This window comes from Nothobranchius furzeri, chromosome 19, assembly GCF_043380555.1.
Source record: "Nothobranchius furzeri strain GRZ-AD chromosome 19, NfurGRZ-RIMD1, whole genome shotgun sequence".
Taxonomy (NCBI): Eukaryota; Metazoa; Chordata; class Actinopteri; order Cyprinodontiformes; family Nothobranchiidae; genus Nothobranchius; species Nothobranchius furzeri.
Window position 1 is genome coordinate 16,297,688 of NC_091759.1, and position 23,175 is coordinate 16,320,862.

Sequence of the window (23,175 nt, forward strand, 5' to 3'; positions counted from 1 at the left end):
AACTGTCTCAGCTGTTATTTTCGTTAAGGAGTGTGCACGTACAGTATGCGTGCACGAGCCTACTATTGAAGCTGTCGTTACGCTTTTGGCCTGAGGGGGCAATCGCAAGCATAAAAATTCAAAACTCCGTTAAGTCCCTTTAAGATGGTGGTTGTTCCAGATTGAGTAGTTTTCCCCTCCATGTCTTGGATGCTAAAGTTAAGATTTTGGTCATTAAAACTAATTCTACCTACAACAGCAGACACAAGACAAATGTAACAGCAACCAAAAAGTTTACACTTTATTTGATTTAGTACAACAGTTTAAGCCAACTAGCCAGATGGTCTTTTCAGATGCCAGATGTGTATTGCTCTTTTGCATCCTGTGGGTGAACATTTGATCAGTGATGTTTAAAACCTCCATTTCAATGTTAAGATACAGCCAAGTCATGTGCTTCTAAAGAATCCTGCATTTCTGTACAAAATCAGAGGAACAGCAGCACAAGACATGACCTGCAATAGCAGAACCTGGTAGCAAAGCTGCTAACACCTCATATTTTAACAGTCAACACCTTGAATGGACCTTGTGCTACGTTTTAATTTACAGTTAAGTGCCGAGAACAGGTGTGGTTCACAGAAATGCTCAGACCGCACTATGGAACAGGTGGTAATAAAAGGCTAATGCATAGAAACATGCTTCCCAAATAGGATAACACCAATTTTGAAAAGAGAGGGCTGAAGTTGCACCGACAAGCTACATAGCAGATGATAGCAGACTCAAGGGGAGGAATGATCCACATTTACAACCAGCGCAAGTACACTCCTAGCAGGAGGTTTGGAAAAATTGACAAAGTGGAATTTTTATTTCAAAAGGTAGGAGGTGAAAAACAATACAGATGAACAAAAAATAAATCAATCTTTGGATACGTAAAAAACCCTATACAACCCCCGTTCCCCTTCCCTTCAGTCTTCCGAGGTTCCTTCTGAGGGATCTTTGGTCTCCTTGTTCTTCCTCACCTCTTCCAACTTCTTGTCCTAATTTAAAGAAAAGCAGGATTACCATCCAACAGCTCATTTCCTCCAGCACACTTCAGCAGAATTCACAAACCTTTTCTTTGAACTTCTCGTTCATAGCTGCCATAAGCGCCGTGCGGTTTTCTTTGTTGGCTTCCATCTTCAGCTGGAGCTTCTCCTCCGCCATCTTGCTGAAGTTGTTGTTCTCCTCCATAGCTTTCTGTAGCACTTCCTTTTCATGCTCCCGCTTCTCAGCTAAGTGCTTCAGAACCTCGGCTTCGTGATTCTGTCAAAGGACGAGTAGAGTTTGCCTATTTAGTACAATCATTTAGGATTAAATCATGACCTATATCTGCAAGTTCAATAGATGTAATGTTTACCTTGCGCCTCTCCTCTGCAGCATCAAGCTTCCTCTGAATTTCCTCCAGAGAGACATCCTTCTTTTTGGGGGGCGACAGGGGGAACTCCCCTTTACTGTCAGGAGCAGGAGCACCCAGGATCACCTCGAAAGCCTGGCCGGAAGCCCGCTTGTCCAGCTCCTTGACCTGGATGTCTGAACACAAACAGCAAAACATAAATAAAAACAAACATGCAGCCACACACTTATTGTTGATAATTTACCTTCAGCAGATGCCATTTTCAGTGAATCCTGCAGGTCAAAATACCTGCAAAGAGAAGCATGACGTCACTTTTATGCCAATTATTAATCCGAGGGGGCAAATATTAAAATTTGAAGCTATGGCGACCTCTAGTGGAGTCTTTTCCAGGGAAGCAGCATTATGAAAACTGTCTCAATAGCGAGATCTAGTGGCATCATCGATCCCTGCAACCACCGCCCATCAATCCACGCTGAGCAGCATCCAGCGCTGCCTTTGTTTATTTTTGAACTTGTACCGGATGTTCAGTTCAATGTGGGACCTACTGACCCGCTCAGACAGGGAGGGGCTTTCTATCTCCACCCTGGATCAAAACCGACCATCAAAATTACATTTAAGATTAAACAATAGGCTGTGTGTGTGTGTGTGTGTGTGTGTGTGTGTGTGTGTGTGTGTGTGTGTGTGTGTGTGTGTGTGTGTGTGTGTGTGTGTGTGTGTGTGTGTGTGTGTGTGTGTGTGTGTGTGTGTGTGTCAGGCTGTGCCAGGCGCTGGCAGTCCCCCAGACTGGGCCCACAACAGTCAATGCTCTCCTCTACAATGATTTAAACACAGGGCGCCACCATGGAGCACCTGCTCTTTGGACCGTGTGTTCTGAGGATGGAGGAAACAGATGGAGAAAAAGGAGAAAAACAAGAATCGCGCTTTAATGTAATTTTTAGCACCACATAAAGAAAATGTAGACTCTGCAACAGTTGTCATGCCACTGGGTGACCTGGTTCGGGTGCATTTATGGATTTATCCTTTCACTCCTTCCCCCTCTCTCTGGTATTCCAGAAAGGCTAACAGCTAGCTCAACTGAACTGTTGTTTAGCTAGCTTTAAAAAGCTTTAAAAATGCAACAAAAGCTGCTGAATTACTTTATTTACGCAACAATTAAATCTAAACGCTCACACGAAGCTGTCAACACGTCTGGCATTTCACAGATTAGTTGTTTTGAGCTTCATATGTGACAATTTTTGTAGTTTAAATCCTAGTTTTCTTTAATTAGCTCAGTGTTTAACGAGCAGCTGCAGACAAAGGAGCTCCTGACAGCAACCAGACGCGCAGCTGCAGACAACGGCTTGACTTAAAAGCTGCAGGTTTCTGTTCAAATGATGATAACGGAGCTTTGTGGATTTGAGGTAAAGCGAATGCAAACTGAAGGGTTAGAGTCTTTCATGCTTTTTAAGGATAAATGGTAAAACACGAAAAGCCCGTTCTCGTTTGTTACCGCCTGTGCCAACTGTGCCAGCATCACAATAGACATGCCCACCGAGCCGCCGCCATCACAACCACCCGCGGTGTGTCCTCACAAAGACTCACCAGAGCCAACACCCTGTGGTGTCCATGAAGCCGCCAGGTTTGCTTCCATCAAACAAGACAAAGCCCGTAAACAAACACAAAAGAAAGCCCGTAAACAAATAGCGAGTCTGGAGAAAGCACGAGCTTCACGCGCCTGGTTTTTATCCGTCCCGAGGACACAAACACAAAAGACCCTCCATCAGCTCTGAGCCAGCCGCTGCTGCCTCTGTGGCCGTAGAGGTGCTCTCAGTCACACCCACCTTCCACAAGCTCAGGGCGCGGCGCTCCGTCCACAGTGAAGTCTCCACGAGCTCTCTGCGCGAATGTGGAGAGCTGCGTTTAAATAAACCACAGTGGTGACGTCACGGCGCCGTCCACCAATCACTGTCTGACTTTGGTCTCCCAGCTGCTTCTGGGGATTGTAGTCTTTATAATTCTCTGAGCACGCACACAGACAGACAGACAGACAGACAGACAGACAGACAGACAGACAGACAGACAGACAGACAGACAGATAGATAGATAGATAGATAGATAGATAGATAGATAGATAGAAGACATTAGCAGTGAAATGTCATGGTCTGCGTCTCCCCCATGTGTCCCCTGGTCTGCAGCCCCTCCAGGTTCTCCCTCCCAGGTCCTGTGCTCCCGTTGGTCTCCCGTAGTCACCCCTCTGCAGTTTTTCTATAGGTTCAGCTTTTCATTTAGTTAGTCTCTTTAGTGTGCTTCTTTCCCCCGTAGAACATTATTTATTTATCTTGCTCTTCTGGTCTTTAGGGTTTTGCTCTTAGGTCATGTTAGTTTCCTCTCCCTGATTAGTTAATTGTTTTCACTTGGTTTCTCTCCCCACGCACCTGCAGCCTATCTTCCTCTCATCATGCCCCAGTGTGTATAACCCTGTCTGTGTCTCTATTTGTTGCTGGGTCAGTGTTTGTGTTGCCCTTGTCTTGTTCTCCTCTCTAGATTTTGTATTTTTTGGTTTTCTTACGCTCTTGGATATCTCTAGGTTTTGTTATTAGGATATTTTATATGTTGGTTTTTGGCTCCCTGCCGTTTTGGATTTATTCGTTAATAAAGGATTTTTATGTTATTTCTACCAACCCTGTGTCATCTGGAGTCTCTGCATCTTTGGGTCCTAACCTCCTGCGTGACATGTTCTGTGTCCAAGACAAATGTGACATTCACACAATGTAAAAGCAGCACATTTTGGACTCTTTCTGGCATTTTCCTGACCTACATCTACTCTAATAAACACATGCAAAACGGGAGGACAGATTTAGGCTTCAATCGCTGTTGCTGGGAGTTTTTGATTTGTGAGTATTTTTAGTTAAACTGTCGACAGAAGATGCAGATCAGCTCTGTCACAGAGGTGCTGTGCTAAAAGTGGCTGAAGGCAGCAGAGGGTCTACAGTTAGATCTATTTTTATTGCTGTCTTAAGTAGGTGTCATTTCGGCTTGATGCTTGACTCAGAGATAAGTATTAGTAGAGACTCAGAGATATGGTTGCCTGGACGCACATCTCCCTCCTCCAGGTGACAGACCAGTCACGTGGCCAAAGGCTCTCCCGTTGAATCTTGGGTCCTGTACACACGTAGCCGGGTATCCAACAAAACCAACATATTTGTCTATGAAAGTGATTATGAATGGCACCAAAAACAATTCATTAAAAAACTGTTTGCAAATTCTCCATTGTCAGCATTTGCCCGTGGATGTAAATAACCAGGATTTCACATCAACGTCACTGCCCGCAGCAAAATAGCTCTTATGTCAAATGTCTGACTTGCGTGACGGCCATTCCCCGATAATTCTAGCCTGTGAGATACCAGCTCAACGGTTCTCTCTGAATATCAAGATTACAACAAGCTTAGCTTGAGTATTTTCACTCTTTCTCCATGTTTTTTCACATAGTGAGACATTTTAAAGAGTAAGGACGGGTGGAGGTATCAGACATCTATGATAAAAGAACGGACCAGTGGTTTCATAAGTGGAAATCCTGAGGAGGGAGTTATTAATCACAATGTATTTCCTACTGGGCTGCCGCTGGGTCGCAACAGCAGCAGAAGTTGATCTCCAGGAAGCTTTTCTTCTCAGACTGAAGAGCAGTCAGCCACATTAGTCCATTTGGCTGCATGCAGCTGAAAAGTTTGACCCATTTCCTTTCAGTCAACAGAAACAAGTTCTCTCTGCTGCTGCTCCAAACCACAGAGGAGATGGGATTCAGTCGTCAGCTGGAGGTGGAGGAGAGAGGGAAAATGTAGGAAGCCTAATAAGACACACATCCCATTTGAGGCTGTACAGACTTGTGACAAACGTCGAAACCCAGAACACAACCATCTTTTGTGTAAATAATGCATAGAAAACGATGTGTGATGTCCAGCGTTACCAACGTTCCAGTCGTGTGTTTAATTGTACTGGTAACTTTTATGTAACTGTGGGTTGCATAATCACCAACTCAGCTACTCCCCTCTCTGGAAGGCTGCAGGCTGTGGGTTTAGCATCCCCCCCTCCCCCCCCCTCCCTGCACGTCTGTGCTGTGTACGGGTTTGCATGCATGTCTGAGGAACGGCTGCACACACACAGAACGTGCCGTAGAATCCATTTTAGCACGATTTCACGATATGATAGAGGGACATGGAAGAGTCGTTATGCTTCTCATCACTATTCCACATTTATTCAGTTTTCAGGAATTATACAGAATAGATGAATTTTAAAAATACTGTAGCTCTAACAGAAAACCACAAAAAGAAGGAAGAGAGGAACATGTCATACTGTTAGCTGATATAGTTGGCAGGATGTTGATCAGGAAGTAAGGAGGATGTTAAGCCCAAGTACACAAAGACAGTGATAGGGACACGAACCTGCAACTCTCCGGTTACGGGGTCTGCTATTAACTCATTCACTGCCAATGACGACAAAAATCATCATTTGCATTTTTTTTTTTTTTACTGTGTGGGCATCGGAACGAGCCCCCGCACCGTGAGAACAAACATCTCAGCTCTAAAGCCGATCTTCATCTGCGTATGTCACACGTCACGTGATCAGGAAGGAGAACATCCATGTGTTAGGAGATCGTTGTGGGCCCTTGCTGTAAAAAAAGTGAGGCGCGAACCGGAAAAGCTTCTGCCGATCACATTTCAACAACGGATTATGAAAGAACGGATAACGCTCGAAACACGCGGATTCTTCCTGATGTAAGAGGTGAGTGTCTGCTTTGTTTTGGTTGTTTTGGTGTTGACATCATCATAGAGCACAACGTTCTGTGACTCTTAAAAAACAGTAAAAACGGTGAGAAACGCTGGCAGCGAATGAGTTAATCCACTTACCATCGTCACCACTTGTAGAGATGCATCGCTGTTAACCAATCAGAGAAGGGATGTAAGACCAGGGGCGTGTCCAGGGAGTGGCCTGGGGTAGCACATGCCACTCTCGGAATCTGATTGGCCACCCCAGGTGCCACCACACTAATTTACCTTTAAACAGGCTTTTCATTGTCCACAAAAGGCTTGGGGGTAAAACAAAAAAAGCATAACCATTGGTGCCACCCATGCACAAAGTTGTGCCTCGCCTGGGCCACCCCATTTTAAAAGATCTGGACACGCCACTGTGTAAGACTCCACAATCTGCCGTCTTTATAGTTGTCTTCTGCTGTGGCTCACTTCTAGTTCATAAAACAGGAGCGCCAGAGCTTTTTTTCCCCACAGAGGTTGACTCATAGGACAGTAATTTAAACTAGAGACCACTGCAACTGTATAGAAAAAAACTAGTGAGTTTGGTCTTCAGGTTTTCCTGGTTAGCATTCAAAACCACTGAGAGGTAACACAGATCACATTGTGTCAGAACCCAAGCCCCCAGACCGGCCTCTCCCAGCTAACCGGCCTCCATCTTGGACCACATCTCCCAACATGCTCCTCGCGGGAACTCCCGGCATTCTCCCAGTCACACCCAAGCCTACATATGGAAGACGCCGCACCGGCTCTTCACTCAGTCATCGTTTCAATGAAACCCCTGATCAGAGTTCTCTACCGAATAATCCAGACATCAAACATCCTTACCAAGCTCAACTCCCGTACCCAGTCGACCATCGTGACACATTGTCACAACTAAATATTGTGCTGTACATGTCACTTATATATGTTGCGTTATCTGAATTCACAATCAACAAAAACTTATGAAAAAAAAATACAAATCTTAGTGTTCTGGAGCTGTTTTATTTTGAAAATGTGTCATTCAGAAAGGAACTGACACTTGGACTTGCTATCGGTGGATTTCTTAGACGATTTCCTCAGATTGGTCTTCAGAAATGCATGAACTACTGTTGCATTTTTTAAAAGCTGCTCTGTTGTTACAACTGTTGTTACAACTGTTGTTACAACTGTTACAACTGAAAAATGTTGTTACTACTGAAACGTTGTTACAACTGTTGTTACAACTGAAACGTTGTTACTACTGAAAAATGTTGTTACTACTGTTGTTACAACTGAAACGTTGTAACTATTGAAATTTTAAAAATTGAATGCCAGCGTTTCCTTTTTTCACCCTTACCTCACATTAGAGCATTTTTTTGTGCTCTAATGACTTTAACGTTAGAAAATTTAAACGTTGGGTAAGGGTTAACAAAAACATAATGAATGAAGTGACAGTAAAGGTCGGGTTCTGTTTTTCCAGTGTTTACATTGGTTATTTAGCAATCCAGATCAGTTCAGGCACACAAGACTTTCTCTTAATAGCATGAGCACCAGTTGCAGATGAAGAAAATATCTGAGACTAAATCTGCCAATCAGATTATCAGTTTGGTGTGTGTGCAAGAGCGCAGCCTCTGCAAGGTTGCCAGATCGGTGGTTGTTGAGCTGCTGAGGCGCCACGTCGTAGAGAAGACCGGAGTAGTGGAATTGTTTGGATCTGGCTGTGAGTGGGCAGAAGTCACATTCAAGTCTGCAGATTTCTTATCTTTGATGATTTCTTAATAAGTATTGAATCGAACCTGATGTGTTTGAGGTGGTACTTTGATGTTCTCTCATAATCACGCTAGCGATAAATATTTGATGTCATTGTTGTCCTGCTGGCCCTGTGCAGCATATGTTTAAATAATAACCCCACCCATTTGGGGGGGCTTGCTTTCAGTTCTTTTAAAGAAGGTTCAGCCCCAAAGGGCCATGCTAGCCTACAGGGGCGGGGAGAAAGGGTGTGTCGACGACAATGATGATGATGATGACAATGATTATGGGTTAAAAGTTAGAAGGATAAAAAATGAGGAGAGGGATGCAGTACAAATATGGATCAATATCTGAATGCTAAACCATGCCAACACAGGGGTACTGGGGTACTTGCTGCTGAGTAAGGGCTTGTTATCATCACAGGACTCCTGAAGGGCTGTGATGTCAGCCTCAGGACAGAGAGATGAGCCAAGGCACACAAAGGGATGAAAGGTAGTTGGAGGAGGAGATGGGAGTCCCAGAGGGACTCAAAGCCTTGCAACCATGATCTGTAAAGGACTGTTGAAAGTAGCAGGCAACACACTGGATGGTCGTGGAGATAAACGCATCCCTGTCATGACAAATGTGTAACTGGTCTATCCGTTACCAGAACTGTGTGCTTGAGCCATGGAAATTCTCCATGTTTTAGGTTTGCTGCGCTGTGATAATCATAATCCCCAATCTGGGAGATTACTGTTATCCTGATATCATCATGCCAACAGCCAGTCAAACAAGCCAGATGTCTGCATGCAAAAGCCGAGCTCAAATCGCTTCTGTGTCACGCCCAGGCCTCTCAGACAGGACAAGTAGCCTTTTCCCCGTTAGTGTGAGATTAAATAAGTCCTGCAGCTGCAAAAGCAATACTGGAAAGTACGTGAAAGGCTCATGGAAACGTTACATTTTTAAATTTGAGTCAGAAAAAGAAAATTTTTTCATGATCGCAATTTCAAGAACCTAAAGGCCTTTTCTGTTACTTTACGGTTTGTTTAAATTATTTTCTTTTTTCATTTTGTTAGTAGATTCAATTGGGTTCAGAAAACTGGGGGGAGGCGGTTTCCTTTGTCACTTTCTTTGTTTCTCTCAATGATTCCGTCTGATGCTGCTCTCCCACGATGTTAAAGGTCTGGTGCACCCAGAAACTGTTATAATTGTGCTTTCTGAAATATGATCCGTTTCCCTGAGCAGCACCCTGCGTGCAGAACGTGAATCTTCTTTTCAACCATTGCCTGCATTAGCCATAGAAAGGAAATATGATCTGAAAGACCAGTCTCTCCTATGTCACGGGGAAGATGTGCATTCGTGACCTACTCCATCAGATCCGCGAGGGAGAGACAGACGCATTGACAGACATTTCAGACTTTTGCATCAGCTGGGGGTTGTTGCAAAACAATTCCCCGCCTGGACAACAACAGGCGTCACACTATTTTGCGGTATCCTGCCTCATTACAGTCACGTATCTGCTCCACTGTGGTGTATTTACTACTGTATTTACATTACTGTAATGTATTTTAGAGACTTTTTAACACGGACACATTTTTCCCTAATTTGCACCTCTGAACTGACATGATGTCTTTTCCGTCCACAAAAACATGCTTGCTGCATATCTTTGCTCTCCTTCAGTTACGGGTGAATGAATATTTTCAGACTTTGTGATGCGTTCTTCAATCTGTTCCGTGTCTGCCGCTAAATATCTCTTGACTTGAAGCAGCAAAGACGGAGCTGTTGACGAATTTACAGGAAGCAGCGTCCTGAATAATCACGAATTTGCAATCTGCGTCTCTTTCGGTGGATAGATAAAAACGGAGGCGTGTCTCGGTCTTCCTTTGCGAACCAGTCAGAGGGCTCTTGCCTCGGCGTATAATGGCATTGAATGTCTCTGTCCCGACGCAGATGGAAAGTATAAATTAGGCTTAATCCATTGCGGCTTTTGACCCCAAAAGGTCGTGTTGATTTGGCATCGAGAGAGCAAAGTGTGCAGTAGAACATTCAGGTTTGTTTTCTGTGAGGATGAAATGTCAAAGTTGCATTTTTTATCGAAAAAAATAAATTGAGTGAATGAAGGCAACAGAAGAGTTGTATTGCTGTTAGCCAATCAGAGGTGAGATGTTTGCATATCATGAATATTAATGAGCAAGACTCTACATCTTTCTGTTTTCTGTCCCCACCTCTCCGACAAACGTTTAACCCCTGAAACTGGAGCGCAATGCTTTTTTATTTCAAAGAAAACAACTCAAACAGCATTCATTCATACCACAAAACAAACAAAACAAAAACAAAAAATGAGTAAATGAGAGTTTTAATGCCAAGAAAACCACAAGCAGATAGACTTTTTGCTACATTTCAAAGTCCTTAAGAATAACACATTATCACCCTTAGTATTTTATTCCTATTCTCGTGAGTGTTCCTGGTGATAATCCAGGTAAAATATCCTCTCTTTTCACCATCTTTATCCTTTCTTTCAATATGTAAACAGTGTTTCGCTCACATTTCCTCCCACTATGATTAATAGTTCCCTTTGTCTTGTTTAGGTTGGAGTGTTTTGGCACCATGCTATTGAACGGGTCCTCAGTTTCCTGTACTCGACCTCCTGTTCACTCCCGTGTGGATGTTTCAAAAGATGACAAGCCTCTTAATCCCACCAGAATGCAAATGACTGTAAATCATTAAATTATTGCATAATTTAGATCTAAAATGCCTTTTAATCATCTCCAGGAGGATTTTTGTAAAAACGTGGTTTTTTTGTATTATTTGTGTGAAGAAGAAAGGGAACATATCACTGTCTGTAAAGATTATTTGCTGACTGTTGCCTGACAATAAACTCAGTGATCTACAGAGGTAGTGCTCCATTGGTGACTGCTCTTTCAGATAACCAATAGAAAAGGCTCTTTCACTGAGGAAGAGACCAGAAAAGAGGTGGAGGGATGGAGGGGCAGGGGACTGTAGCTCCAGAAAGGTCAAACACGCCAGACGGGAGCGATAGCCTGTAACGTTGCTGCAGAGGGACGGTCTCCGTGAGAATGGGGTCAGCCTCATCATCGTTTCGTCTTGTTGGGACAGAGATCTGCCAAGCTGAGATGTGTGACAGGGAGCACATGGGGGGTGAGGAGTGTGTGTGTCTGTAATGAAAAGCTTACTCTGCCTGTCTCCGCCCCGCCACTACTCAGTGATGTCATACGTTTGCTCGTATTCACAGCCTTGTGATCCAGCCCTGGACAAAGAATGAAGTCGCTGCCAAGATCCAGAGCAGGAAGCAGCAAAGCAGGGAGGCAGGATTGGAAAATAAATCATGTAAACGGACCTTGTTTTACGGCGTTAGTTTGAATCCACACATTTTTTAATGCTTCTTTATCTTCAGCTCTCCAAGAACAGAGAATCCTGCTGTGGTCATTGCTGCTTCACTTGACAGATGTCTGACTGAAGATCACCAGCCTGCTCACACAGGAGAGAAAATCCTCCTCACACACCGTCAGTCTGCTCATGTGTCACCGGCCACAGGCTCAGAGCTGACTCCACCAAAAGCACCAAACTCAAGTAAAGCATCTGTACCTCCATCTTCAGTCTGCAGCTCCAAGAGCAGTAACTTCATCAGCCTTTTACCTGCTAATACTTCCTCTGTGTCCTCTGACCTGCAATGGTCCTCTAGAGGAGCCTTCATTTGTGTTATCGGGATAGCTGTGTGTGTTTCCTGCAGATTCAACCTGAGGGTGCTCGGGCTAACTGGAGATGGGAGTTCAGTGAAGAAAATGATGTGTATGTTCATTTGTGTTCATCTGGAGGAAGCCAGAGGTTTTTGTCAGTGGCCACCACCTAGAGGAGGAAACGTGTGTTGCACATTTAAGCCCCTCCCCCTGCTTCTGGAAGCCAGCTCTGCATCAGCTGGACGTCGTGTTGAACGCAGAGACAAGACAAACTAGGACGTGGTTCAACTAGAGTTTAAAGTCTGAAAATCACATATCATAGTTGTCAGCTGTCGACTTATTTTTCCTCCAAATGAAAGAAAAGTTACGCTTTAATAAATAACATGTGGAGGTCAGCTTTTTCCAACATGTTTGTTTTTCTCTGCATCTTTTTCTCGCGATGGTCCTCACATGTCCTAAAGTGCACGTTGGCTTCCACGTGGAGGCGTCTGTGTTTGCTGCCCGTGACCTGAGTCTGCATGGCCTCAGTGCCAGTCTCATCCTCCGCCTCTTTTCTCTCCTCTCATGGAGTTTCTCTGTTTGTCCCTCTAACAGCATGTCTCTTCCACCCTCCTCCGGGTCGACAGGATGGATGGAGACACGGAGTAGCTCAAAGGCTCCTTCTGCCGTTCGTTCTCTTAGCTTCGACTGACAACACAGGGTTTGACTCTAAGCTGTCTGAGAGTAACCACAAAGTATTTCCTCGAGGAAAGCCAGCTCTGCTAACATGCCCTGCTGTTCAACTATGTGAAAGATGGAGAGCTTTCCTCTCCTCCTTGCTGCTGCATTACTGAAAACACTACATCTATTTATTCCACATTTGTTAAAGTGTTAATATTCACCAAGGTTTTAGGTCAGCTGCGACTATTCTTAGACATTTCTTGTCTGATCCTCACGGGCATCTTGTCCTTTAAGGGTGATAAGTGACGGGGTTGTTCGGTTTCTTCTTTAACAGACAGACCTTAATGCAGACACGTTCTGTCATCATTTCGCAGTCTAACGCCTCAACTCACCCCCCTCCTCTCTTTCCACAGGGAAGGCGTGACTGCATGTAACGAAACAAGGTTCAAGCTTCTCAAGGCCTGGTTACCCTGGCAACAGATTACGTAGCAGCAGTCTGGGTGCAGGGACCTGCCCCAGAGCTGAGGAGGAAGGACGGTTGTGGAGACAAAAGAACATTTATTATTTTATTTTACTACGCTTGAGTGATCTACAAACGCCACGCTATCTGCAGTGGAGCTGTTGCATATGTTGTTACTGTCACATTATCAATAGACTTCAGCATCAGTGACACGCAGCGTGCTGCCTGGAATCATTGTCCCTCATTGTGTCTGCAGAGAGGTGGAGAGCCCTTGGGTGGCTCTCCACCTCCTGTCAGTAGGAGAGCTGGGACACATCCAGACAGCCAGTCTGCATCAACCCATTATGGTCCGTGTGCAAGCAGGACACACACACACACACACACACACACACACACACACACACACACACACACACACACACACACACACACACACACACACACACACACACAGGTTAAGAGCAGAATTCACTGATGTGAACGTCTGAATTAGCAGTGCTGCTATACGAGTGTTTACGCTCCTCATTGGTTCAAGAAATTGCAAAAGATCTGCAGGCGTGTTGAACGTTTAAATTGGATGTTTTGCATGTTTCCAGAATGCATGAAAGCACGACCAAATTTTGTATTTCAGCCATTTTCTTTGCAGCAGATGGGAAAAAAATCTCTTTATTGTGTGTGCGTGTGTGTGTGTGTGTATGGGGGGGGGGGGGGGGATGATGTGGGGAATGTCTCCATCTGCTGCACACCACTGGAACTGCTGCCTTATGTAACAGACAATAGATGTGAAGCTCTCCTAAGAAACAGATAAAATCCTGAAGACGTGAATTTTAAAAGGCCGTTTTGAATGATTGTTTATTAAACAGGCACCACGTTGTTGTCTAGAGCAGAGAAGCAAACATCCAACAGCCGGTTACTAAAGTAACCTTATTTAGACTTTGAGTCATGTGACTACACACCTTTCTCCTCCTTTTTCCACTTCCTTCAGCACATTAGTTCAGAAACGTTTCATGTCAAAGATGGTGAGAATGAGTTCAGATCAAACTGATTCACACATCAAAGGATGGTGAATAGTTTTAACAATATGAGGATTTTAAAGTGCAAAAGCTACAATAGTTTGTTTCACATTTATGAAATATTAATATAAGAATGAGAATGAATCAAGTCTTCCTTTAGTCTCTTCTTCCAGCTAAAAGCGAGATCATCATCATTTTCCTGATGATATCAAATGAGCTTCTGTTGATTTAGCTTCAGAGCTTCAGGTAAAGACTGGACTGGGTAGTAGCTGTTATTTATTTTCAGCTTCATCTTGAGGGCAGAAAACAAAATGATATTTAGGTGGTTTGTTTTCTGTCGGAGTTTAATAATTATTTTTAAAACCAAACTCATTTTCACTTTGGGTGATCTGGAGATGGTGTTGTTAAATATTCATCCTGCTTCATAAATGTTTACTGCTTTTCTAAATGATCATTAAAGGTGTGGTTCACTTATTTAATCAATACATTTGCAGTGGTTGAGAGTAGGAATGAATGCCTTGTAAGTCGTACTCTGGGGTAAAAAAGCTCGGGAACTGGAAAATTGCCTCATCAGTAGAGCTTCAGACGGCAGCATTTCAAGACTCATTTCCTGATTTTTGGACATACTGCCTCTGATTGGCTAACAGCAACGTGACTCTACCACTAAGCAAAAAGGGGATTTTGCCTCCTTTTTCTGCTGCCGAAACTCCGCGCACAAACTGCAAAGAATCTGCATTTGGAAAACTGTGAATTTTTTGTCAACATTATAAAAAATCAGGTTGCAAACTCCTGGTCTGGTGTAAAAGGTCCAAAACCACATATTCATAACATATTGCATTTTTATTACCATCACAGAAATGTGATTAAAAGGGCTGGGTAGTGCACAGAAATGATAATACTCAACAAATGGGGAATGTGTGCCTGCTGTGGGTTTAATGTGGCACATTTCACCACTAGATAGGATCAACATGATGGAGTCATACCAGTTAGGGAAAACCAATGCACCATTTAAGACAGGGCTATTCTGTGTTGGGCCTGGAGTACCAACATCCTGCAGGTTTTAGCCGTTTCCTACCTCAACACACCCGATTCTTCACCCATTATTTAAACTGGGAGTGCAGGGAAACATGAAAAACATGCAGGAGGTGATCCACGAGGACCAGGAGTGAATATCCCTGATTTAAGAGATCAGGACTCTACAGAAAACACCTCTGGTTTGATTTTGATTGATGGTGAAAAATCGGGTATGGAGACCGGGCATTCCCTCGTTGCATTTGTGAAACAATACCCCCACCAGGACACAGCCACCAGCAGCACAGGTTCAAATAGACAAGTACAGGGTTTGTTTGTGGGTACAAAATGCAAGTCCGGTCTGATAACCGTACAGGCAGCAGTATGAAACACTAATACAACACACTAGTTTATTTACAGGAGCAGTTGTCGCTCGCTGTTGTCTGTCACACTCTGTCCTTCAGTCTACTCACAGCCCAGCTCGTGTGCTGATGAGTGTAAACAGACTCTTCTCTGGGAGGAGAGGCGGCCTTTTCACCAACATGAAACATATCGTGTCATTTCAGCATTGTTTTAACGCCCGCTCTCTAACCCAAGAGTAAGACATGTGCTGCCGTAAAAGCAAAAAAAAATAAAATTTGGAGCAAATCAACTTCCTTTTCAGTTAGTAGTAGTTCACAGCTGAACGAGGCACATCTTCAGAGGTTAGGAGCCGTCAGAAAGAATCAAAAGGAAATGTTGTGATTTAGTGTGTTATGTAATAAAGCAGCGTCGGTATTGCTGGCGGTGTGGCACTCTTCTCCAAAGGAGCGTCTCAAGTGAACCCACGTTGGGACGGATTAGAATTAGCATGTTGCATCGTACGGATACCAAAAACAGTCCGACAGGTATAAAGTTTACATCTGCGGCGTGTAAAAGTGAGCAAGACAACGACGAGTCCTTAAATCACAGCCTGCACAGAGACGACTTAAAGCAAAACAAAAACACATCAAGCCTCTTCAGGCTGCTGATGAACCCCAACCATTTAAATGACCGTATAAAAAACAGTAGTGTACAGTGTGCAAACTTTCAAAGGCCTTTTGACTCTTGGTTGCATCGGCAGTGGCTGAACAGCAGGTCACACATGCACAGGGACACTCTTCCAAGGATTTCAAACCAAATGGCGTCTGGACTCGTCTCAGGTTGCGTGACGTGTCTTAACAGTCTTTAACTTGTGGCTCAAGTCCTCATGGAGTTGCTCCTTCAGATCTCTTCTGTGGCTGCACACCACAGACCACCTCTCCACTGATCCACACTCATCCTCCCACGGGTTTTTCTCGTGCCTCACCCGGTTTCTCAGGTAAGCTACGCAGGTCTTCAAGGAGATAGATAAACAAGGCTCTAGGATCCTTCTTTCCCTTCCGAACTCTCCAGAGGTGCAGGAGGCTCCTCTGCTGCTGGCGACTGAGCTGCTCCTGGACCATCTGTGCACAGAGCAAAACATTTTTAAGTGACATTCACATACTTCTTAATGCAAAAGCTGGAATCACTTTTCAAAAAGCATCAATGTGATTTTTTTTTGCAAAATGCAAACCATTTATTGGCTTTTAGACAATCACTCTGCTAAATGTGTCCATAAATCTTCCGTTCCGGTCATTTTATTTTTGTTGTGGGGATCCAAGAGCTGACCAAAAGGGGGGGGGGGGGTCTCCTGCTTTGCCTCACACCCTGAATCACACATATGTTGTCCTTTAATTTAAATGAAAATAAATTATGTGAATTTCGACCATGTCTGTCACTTTGAGATTTGTCATATTTTACGCTATATTAAAGTGACACTGGTTGAGCTCTAGGACCAAGCAGAAAACATCTGTTTGTGTTGAAGCCCGTTTCCCATTAGAGCATACTGTAAAGATCCCCCCCCCCCCCCCACACACACACACACACACTTCTGAAGTGAAAATTACGTCCATGCAGTCACGAAATGGAAATGTTCAAGTGCGCTCCTGATGCACCTTACTGCATTGCTAAAGATGGGGATTGGGTTCTATTTTTTTCCGGGGAGCCGCTTTTATGATACAATTTCTGAAGTTAACATAGAGCTAGACAGGAAATCACACACGGTTTCAGTGCAAAACATCTGATATTTCTTTAAATAAAAGACTAGATCATGTCAGTACAAGTTTAATGTCTTTCCCAGCATTCCAAGCATCTTTAGAGAAGGGCAATGGTGTGTCTTTTCCTGGCTTTAATATTGTCCGTGGAGAGGAACAACATTATATACATGACATCAAACACGATTTCCTTCTTGGATGCCATCAGCAAACTGCAAACTCTCAAAGGGTTTTGTAATCTCACGAGTCTGGTGAGGACAGCAGAGATGCCACGCCGCAGCGAAGACTCTCCTGATGTGGATTTACGCACAGCAAAGCACTCGAGGAAACGTTCACCGATGCCTCCGGTGTGAAGGTGGGGTTAGGCTCCCTCTTCGCACCGGAGTCCACGACACTGACAATTTTCAAAGATGGTTGGGGATCTCAGATGCTTCAGCGCTGTTTTAACTGGGAGCAGCAGATGCTTCCACACATTTGTGCAGCAATGAAAGCAGCAGACAGAACGATGTTAACAGTGGTTTATTAAAGTAGCTGAACAAACATCTGAGAAGATGCTGCAGCTCCTGCTCTCACCACTCTGTAAACATTCAGTCACAAACAACAACAACGCTAAAATGTTTCTCATCATTTTCTAAACAATTCTGCCAGTTCATTTTATTTTTCTGAGCAGTTTAAACCTCACAGTAAAAAGAGGTTTGCATTTAGCCGAAAATCCCATCAATTTTTCTTTTTTAAATTAGTATATTATTAGTAGTATTATTAACAGATTATTGTCGCAATAAAAATATGTTTAATTAAGACGTCACTACAAAACCTACTGGTGAACAGATATAAATCTAAACCACATGAGGACATCGTTCTGCAAGGTAAAAACATGCCAGCCTGTTTGGCAGGCGTACAAAAGTTTTTGTGAACACAGTTAATAATAATAATATAAATCATAATAACAATAATGTTAGTTATTTTTAAAGACAATACCCTTATCAAGAGGTCTTTCCCATTTTTGCCCAGGATATACGGGGTATATATATATATATACTTCATTTTTGTTTTGTTTTCTTCTCTTTTGAATTGAAATACTATTTAAAAGCATTTTTAAGAGATTAAAAAAGCTTGAGTTAACAACAATAATGTTCATGTTTATTGCTTGATTTTTGCCTTGTTGTTTTTTTATTTTTAAAAGATGGCTTTGGGGCAATTTTTTTTAAGATTAAAATGTGATTAATCAAGATGAATTAATCACACAGCCTTTAATTAATCAGATACGCTTAATCGAGTATCACACCTTTACTCATTTGAAAACTGTGTAGGGTTTGAATTGAAAGAGCACCCAACACTGTTCTTGTTTCGTCACACAGATCTTTGTTACATCAGACAGTTCTGCTGATATTTCCACTTCGGTACTTGACTCTGCAAATTCATTTCAACTTGCCTCGTTTTCATTAATTACACTAAGAAATAAGAAAAAAGAAAACTTACTGCACCTTACCTTCAACAGATAGCTCAGCCAGTTTAAGTGGCAGGTCTGCAGGATTTACTCCTGCTGGAGAACCGAGGATGTCGGGCAGAGCGTTTCTCCTCCCAGAGCGCCCTGAGGAGGCAAAGTCCAACACTGGCTCCACTTCTGTCATCACAGGAACACTTAAGGACAGAGTATCGGAAGATTAGTTCCCAACATTTTAAATGATCTACTAAAGCAGTCACGTCTACAGTTGATATTAACAACTCAAACCTTCCTAATTGATATTAACAACTCAAACCTTCCTAATTTCACTATATTTCATGCAAATAATATTATTTAAACCTTTATACATTTGCTGATTTCTCATTATTTTATTTTTATGCAGAAATACTAAGACACCCCCTGGTGGACTTGACCCCAGGAGTAAAATAACTGTAACATGTAAATAATCAGCATATATGAAGCTGACAGATTTTTAATGGCTTTAAAGTAACATTTGCATGAACTGCAGGACGGCTGCAATCAACTCTGGTTCTGCAGGACAAAAAAACTCTTTCTCCAAACAGAGGTCACTCAGGGTGGGTGAGGCAGTAATTCTTCGTAACTTATAAACATGCCTTAAACTGGCTGAAAATAAATCCTTTAAAGACCAAGTTCACAAGTTTTTTCAACACATTTCTGAGACACGGTGGTCTCTAGTATAAATAAATGCCTTGTTAGTCAATCTCTGTAGGGAATAAAAACCTCTGACGCTCTTGTTTCAGAAGGTAAAAGAGCCAGAGGAATGGCAGCAGCAGACAAAAGGTGCCTTATTTCCTGATATTCTGACATCTCCCCTCTGATTGGCTAACAGCAGCACAATTCTGACACTTATTGTTTGCTTTGCAACGTTGATTTAAAAAGAAATCTCCACTAGGCCTGCGACGATAAAACATTTTGCTGGACGACATATTGTCCATTGACATTATTGACGATAAATGATATTATTGTCGACATTATCGAAACCAAAATAACCACTTATGTAATGTTAATATATCATAATATTGCAAGTACACCCTTTAAAATGCAACGATAAAAACTTTATGTAACATTGGAATGTCTGGTACCAGAACTTCTAAATCAGGGGTGTCAAACATGCGGCCCGTGGGCCGCATCCGGCCCGCAAGCGGGTTGTGTAAACTTTATTTTCCTACTTTACAGTGTAGAGTGAAAATAAACTTATCTTTGTGAGCAAGTTTCCTCTGTAATGAGTGTAAATAAAAAAAAGCTGCGCTCAAGGCTCACACAAGAACTTGAATCACATCCTGAAGATGGCCGCCACTCAGGATGTGACTTCTGATGTTGATGTGCTGCTGAAAGCTAAAAGATGTAAAGTAAAATGAGTCAAATATACTTTAAGTGCTGCATGAAACTGATCTTGCCATGTGATCTGTAAGCTCTGAATCACTAAGGAATGTTTTTTTTTTATTTGTAGATTATTTATTTTTTACTTTTCTAATTTTCAAGTACACTTCAGGTGTTGTACTTGTACTACACTGTCAGGCTCCAGCCTTGTCTTATATTGATTGTATTAAAACAAAGAAAACAATCCGAAGTTTTTTTTTTTTTTTATTTACCGGTCCGGCCCACTTGGTACTAGATTTCCCTCAATGTGGCCCCTGAGCTAAAATGAGTTTGACACCCCTGTTCTAAATCAATAAATAAAACAACCAGATAAACAAAATAAAAATGGACTTTTACTCTCTGTTAGAAAATGTTGCACCAAAATCAATAAAATAGACTGTCTCTCCAAAACAATAAATGCAATGACCTATCCAGGTCAGCAGCCGAAACTGCACTTCAATAATGATAATAAATAGTAATAGAGTTGTACATTTATTAATCTTGATATATTGAGGCTGGAAAAACTATTGAGTTAATTTTAATCTCGTATGATTAATTGATTTATTGATTATCATCCCAGCCCTAATCTTCACACAAGCCTGAAGGAGTTCTGCTGTGTTGTGGAGTTGCTAATGCTAACAGTTAGCTTCTACTAGCTTCTTTCTAATCCAAGAGTGTCACTGTCTATTTTCTATCAGCAGCTACTGCAAGATATGGTGTTATAAGCCTCCATGCTATACTCAAAGTGAGCAATTTGCTTTGTTAGACAAATAACTGCTGTCCTTGGATGAGTAGGTCATGTCACATTAATGGGAAAGCTGCTTAATATTTAAGGTGTGCATTTCAGCCCGACTTTCACTTTAAGTTTTGTTTTTGCTTTAATTAGCAGAGGTGTGACCAAGTCTCTGCTTTGCAAGTCACAAGTAAGTCACAAGCCTTTCCAGTCAAGTCTCGAGTCAAGTCCATGTCAAAGACAACCAAGTCCAAGTCGAGTCCAAAGTCAATGATGTGGAAGTCCAAGTCCTTAACAAGTGCTGCTGCATTTAACAGTACAAAACCACCCCAGAACAAAGAATGCTTTATGATTTTTGTCCATGTCGTGCCACTTTTGTGCTAAAATATCAAATATGCTCAAGTCATCATCGAGTCAAAAGATGCAAGTCGATTAAAGTTGCAAGTCATTGTCATTCAAGTCTGAGTCAAGTCATAAGTCTTCATAGATTTTATCAAGTCAAGTCAGAAGTCATTAAAATAATGACTCGAGTCTGACTCGAGTCCAAGTCATGTGACTCAAGTCCACACCTCTGTTAATTAGTATGTTTTTCTTCCGTAATCCTGTTTAGAGAACCCCCACTGGCCAGCAACACTGAACATTTTATATAATCTGGAAACATATAATTTCACTGATGGCAGCATTTTTATTAACATTCATTTTGAAATGATTAGTAATGGAGTTATTTGTGGCTCAACAGTGAAATTTATCTGGATTGCTTGGATACTAAAACAAACCTGAATCTAAAGATTCAAGCACCGATCTATGACTGACGAGGAGGAGGAGGAGGATGTCTGTCTGGTCTCATGGCAACCAGCAGCTGGGGAGCAAGCTCCGGGCTGCTCTGGTGACAGGCAGAATTACATTCCTTGTCTATAATGTGTTCACACGAGAACAGCACACACACTTACAAGAGCCTTCTGTTGCCATGGAAACTGCACTAGAAAAAAACCACCGCTGGCAGGTAAACACACAACTCAGATTTGTTCTATCTCTGTCACACTTTTTTCTTTCTCCCTTTTCAGTTGCACTGGCTCACTGGAAACAACGACAGCGTTTTTCTAGATTCCATTTCTCATTTTTACACATCTGAACCTGTGCATCCTACAGGTTTTATTTCTAGAATAATAAAGACAGGCTTACCATTGTTCAGCCTTGAGCAAGGCTGTACTAAAACTATATGAACTTCTTATTCCTTGTTAGCCACAACCCATAAACAGAGCTCAATCGCGAGGCAAAATCTACTGTTTTCTGTCAAACAGTCTCCGCATGCTATTGGACAACGAACAACGAACACTCACTGCTACAGATGTCAGTCGACGGGGCAGTGCACCATACATCATTGAACAAGACGCAAATATATCCTTTATCTAAATAAAGGACTCAAAGAAAAGCTCAAGTCTAAATTGTCCAAAGTTGATGACAAAGCTGTTTCAAACGAGCCATTACCATCTTGTTTTTTTTTTTTTTTTGCTCAATCGCAGTAACATCCCACCTACCAAGCTGATAGAGAGCTGTGATTGGCCCACCTAACTGATAGAGAGCTGTGATTGGCCCACCAAACCGATAGAGAGCTGTGATTGGCAAGAGACTGTTCAGGCCTGCCGAGGTTTCAATGGACCGACATGCAGAGCAGATTCATCTTGCTTCTCCTACTAGAATTAGTAGGTCTGTCTAGAATTCCAGAGTAGGAAAACAGGGCTTGTAGTTATCTGTCTGTTTAAAGGAGACATAAACTGTATTTTGGAACATCATGCTGAATAATAAAGCCTAGTTTATGCTTCTGTGTCTGCATCAATGCAGAGACATGCTACGCCATTATTCCCTTCAACAGGGTTGCAAGTACAGACAGAATCGAGCCCACATTTCTAAACATCAATCAGTCTCCCCTCCCACAAACTAGATACAACCCGTGACCGTCCACCTGATGTTACAGCTCATGCAAGGCCTGCACAGTAGCCCCCACATCCCAAGAGGCCTGCCACAGCCCCAACCCCATCGGACCGATTACAGTTTGGATGCAACCCTGAAGCATGGGGACGCCCCACTTTAGCTTCAAGTCTATTTTTATGTGCTACATTTCCAGAACGCGTCAAGCTCCACAGTTCAGATCGAGCCAGAAAGGAAGTCAAACACAAAAGCAATGTAAAGCACTTGGAAACATTCTAAATAAAAGTCTGGTGTACTTTCCCAGTTCTTTGAGTAGTAACATCATTCCCGTCATACATCATACACGCTGTCGACTTTCTCTATGCTTGTATCGCACGAACTGCTGAAATCAGGAGGGATCTTACAATTCTTTGCTCATTCCGTGACTTAGCAGGACCGTCTGCTTGGAACGCTTTTGCTGCCGCTTCTCGTCCGTAACTCTCCCGGTGTGAAGCAAGCTTGCAGCAAGAACGCGTCTCTTATGTAACACGGTGCGTACGCATGCAGTAAACAGCTGGGGTAGTTAAACCATCAACTTTTACAACATACATCACTACAGTAGCCTATCTTTGCTGTTTATATCTGAGCTGCCATTGTCATTCCCCTTTAATGAATAAATAAATAATGACAAAGAAATTTTAACTACAAATAAAAATCAACTCTGAGATAAAGATAAAAAATAAACAATGATTATTTAATGTTGCTGTATTTGCTTATCAGATTGTTTGAATACATTTTTAAGTATCACGGGCATTTAAAGGCATTTTGGAAGCTTTGGGGCAAATGCTATTAGTCATTTGTTGCTAACAGTCACAGATCAATGAGATACTAACTTAAAGTTTAAAACTAACA

General features: G+C 42.5%; 2 protein-coding genes and 1 long non-coding RNA gene across 4 annotated transcripts in view; 1 reads left to right on the plus strand and 2 right to left on the minus strand.

Annotated features, from left to right (window-relative positions):
* Positions 1-255: 255 nt before the first annotated feature.
* Positions 256-3,251, minus strand: LOC107374467 (stathmin). Its single transcript, XM_015942616.3, has 5 exons — positions 3,190-3,251; positions 1,614-1,657; positions 1,373-1,545; positions 1,087-1,278; positions 256-1,013 (listed from the first exon to the last, which is right to left on the minus strand). The coding sequence occupies exons 2-5, from the start codon at positions 1,627-1,629 to the stop codon at positions 942-944; spliced, it is 453 nt and encodes a 150-aa protein (XP_015798102.1). The 5' UTR covers positions 1,630-1,657; positions 3,190-3,251; the 3' UTR covers positions 256-941.
* Positions 3,252-5,511: 2,260 nt separating this feature from the next.
* On the plus strand, positions 5,512-13,363 carry LOC129157217 (uncharacterized). Its single transcript, XR_008560534.2, has 4 exons — positions 5,512-6,127; positions 10,431-11,001; positions 11,096-11,190; positions 11,258-13,363. It is a non-coding gene; the product is annotated as an uncharacterized lncRNA (long non-coding RNA).
* Positions 13,364-14,498: 1,135 nt separating this feature from the next.
* pkib (protein kinase (cAMP-dependent, catalytic) inhibitor beta) overlaps positions 14,499-23,175 on the minus strand; it is a 42,794-nt gene continuing 34,117 nt past the window's right edge. For both annotated transcript variants that reach the window (XM_054736514.2, XM_054736513.2), the window contains 2 exons: positions 18,267-18,418; positions 14,499-16,147 (listed from right to left, as the gene is read on the minus strand). In XM_054736514.2, coding sequence (XP_054592489.1) covers positions 16,065-16,147; positions 18,267-18,408 — 225 coding nt within the window. In that variant the 5' untranslated portion in view covers positions 18,409-18,418 and the 3' untranslated portion in view covers positions 14,499-16,064. The remainder of the gene's footprint in view (positions 16,148-18,266; positions 18,419-23,175) is intronic.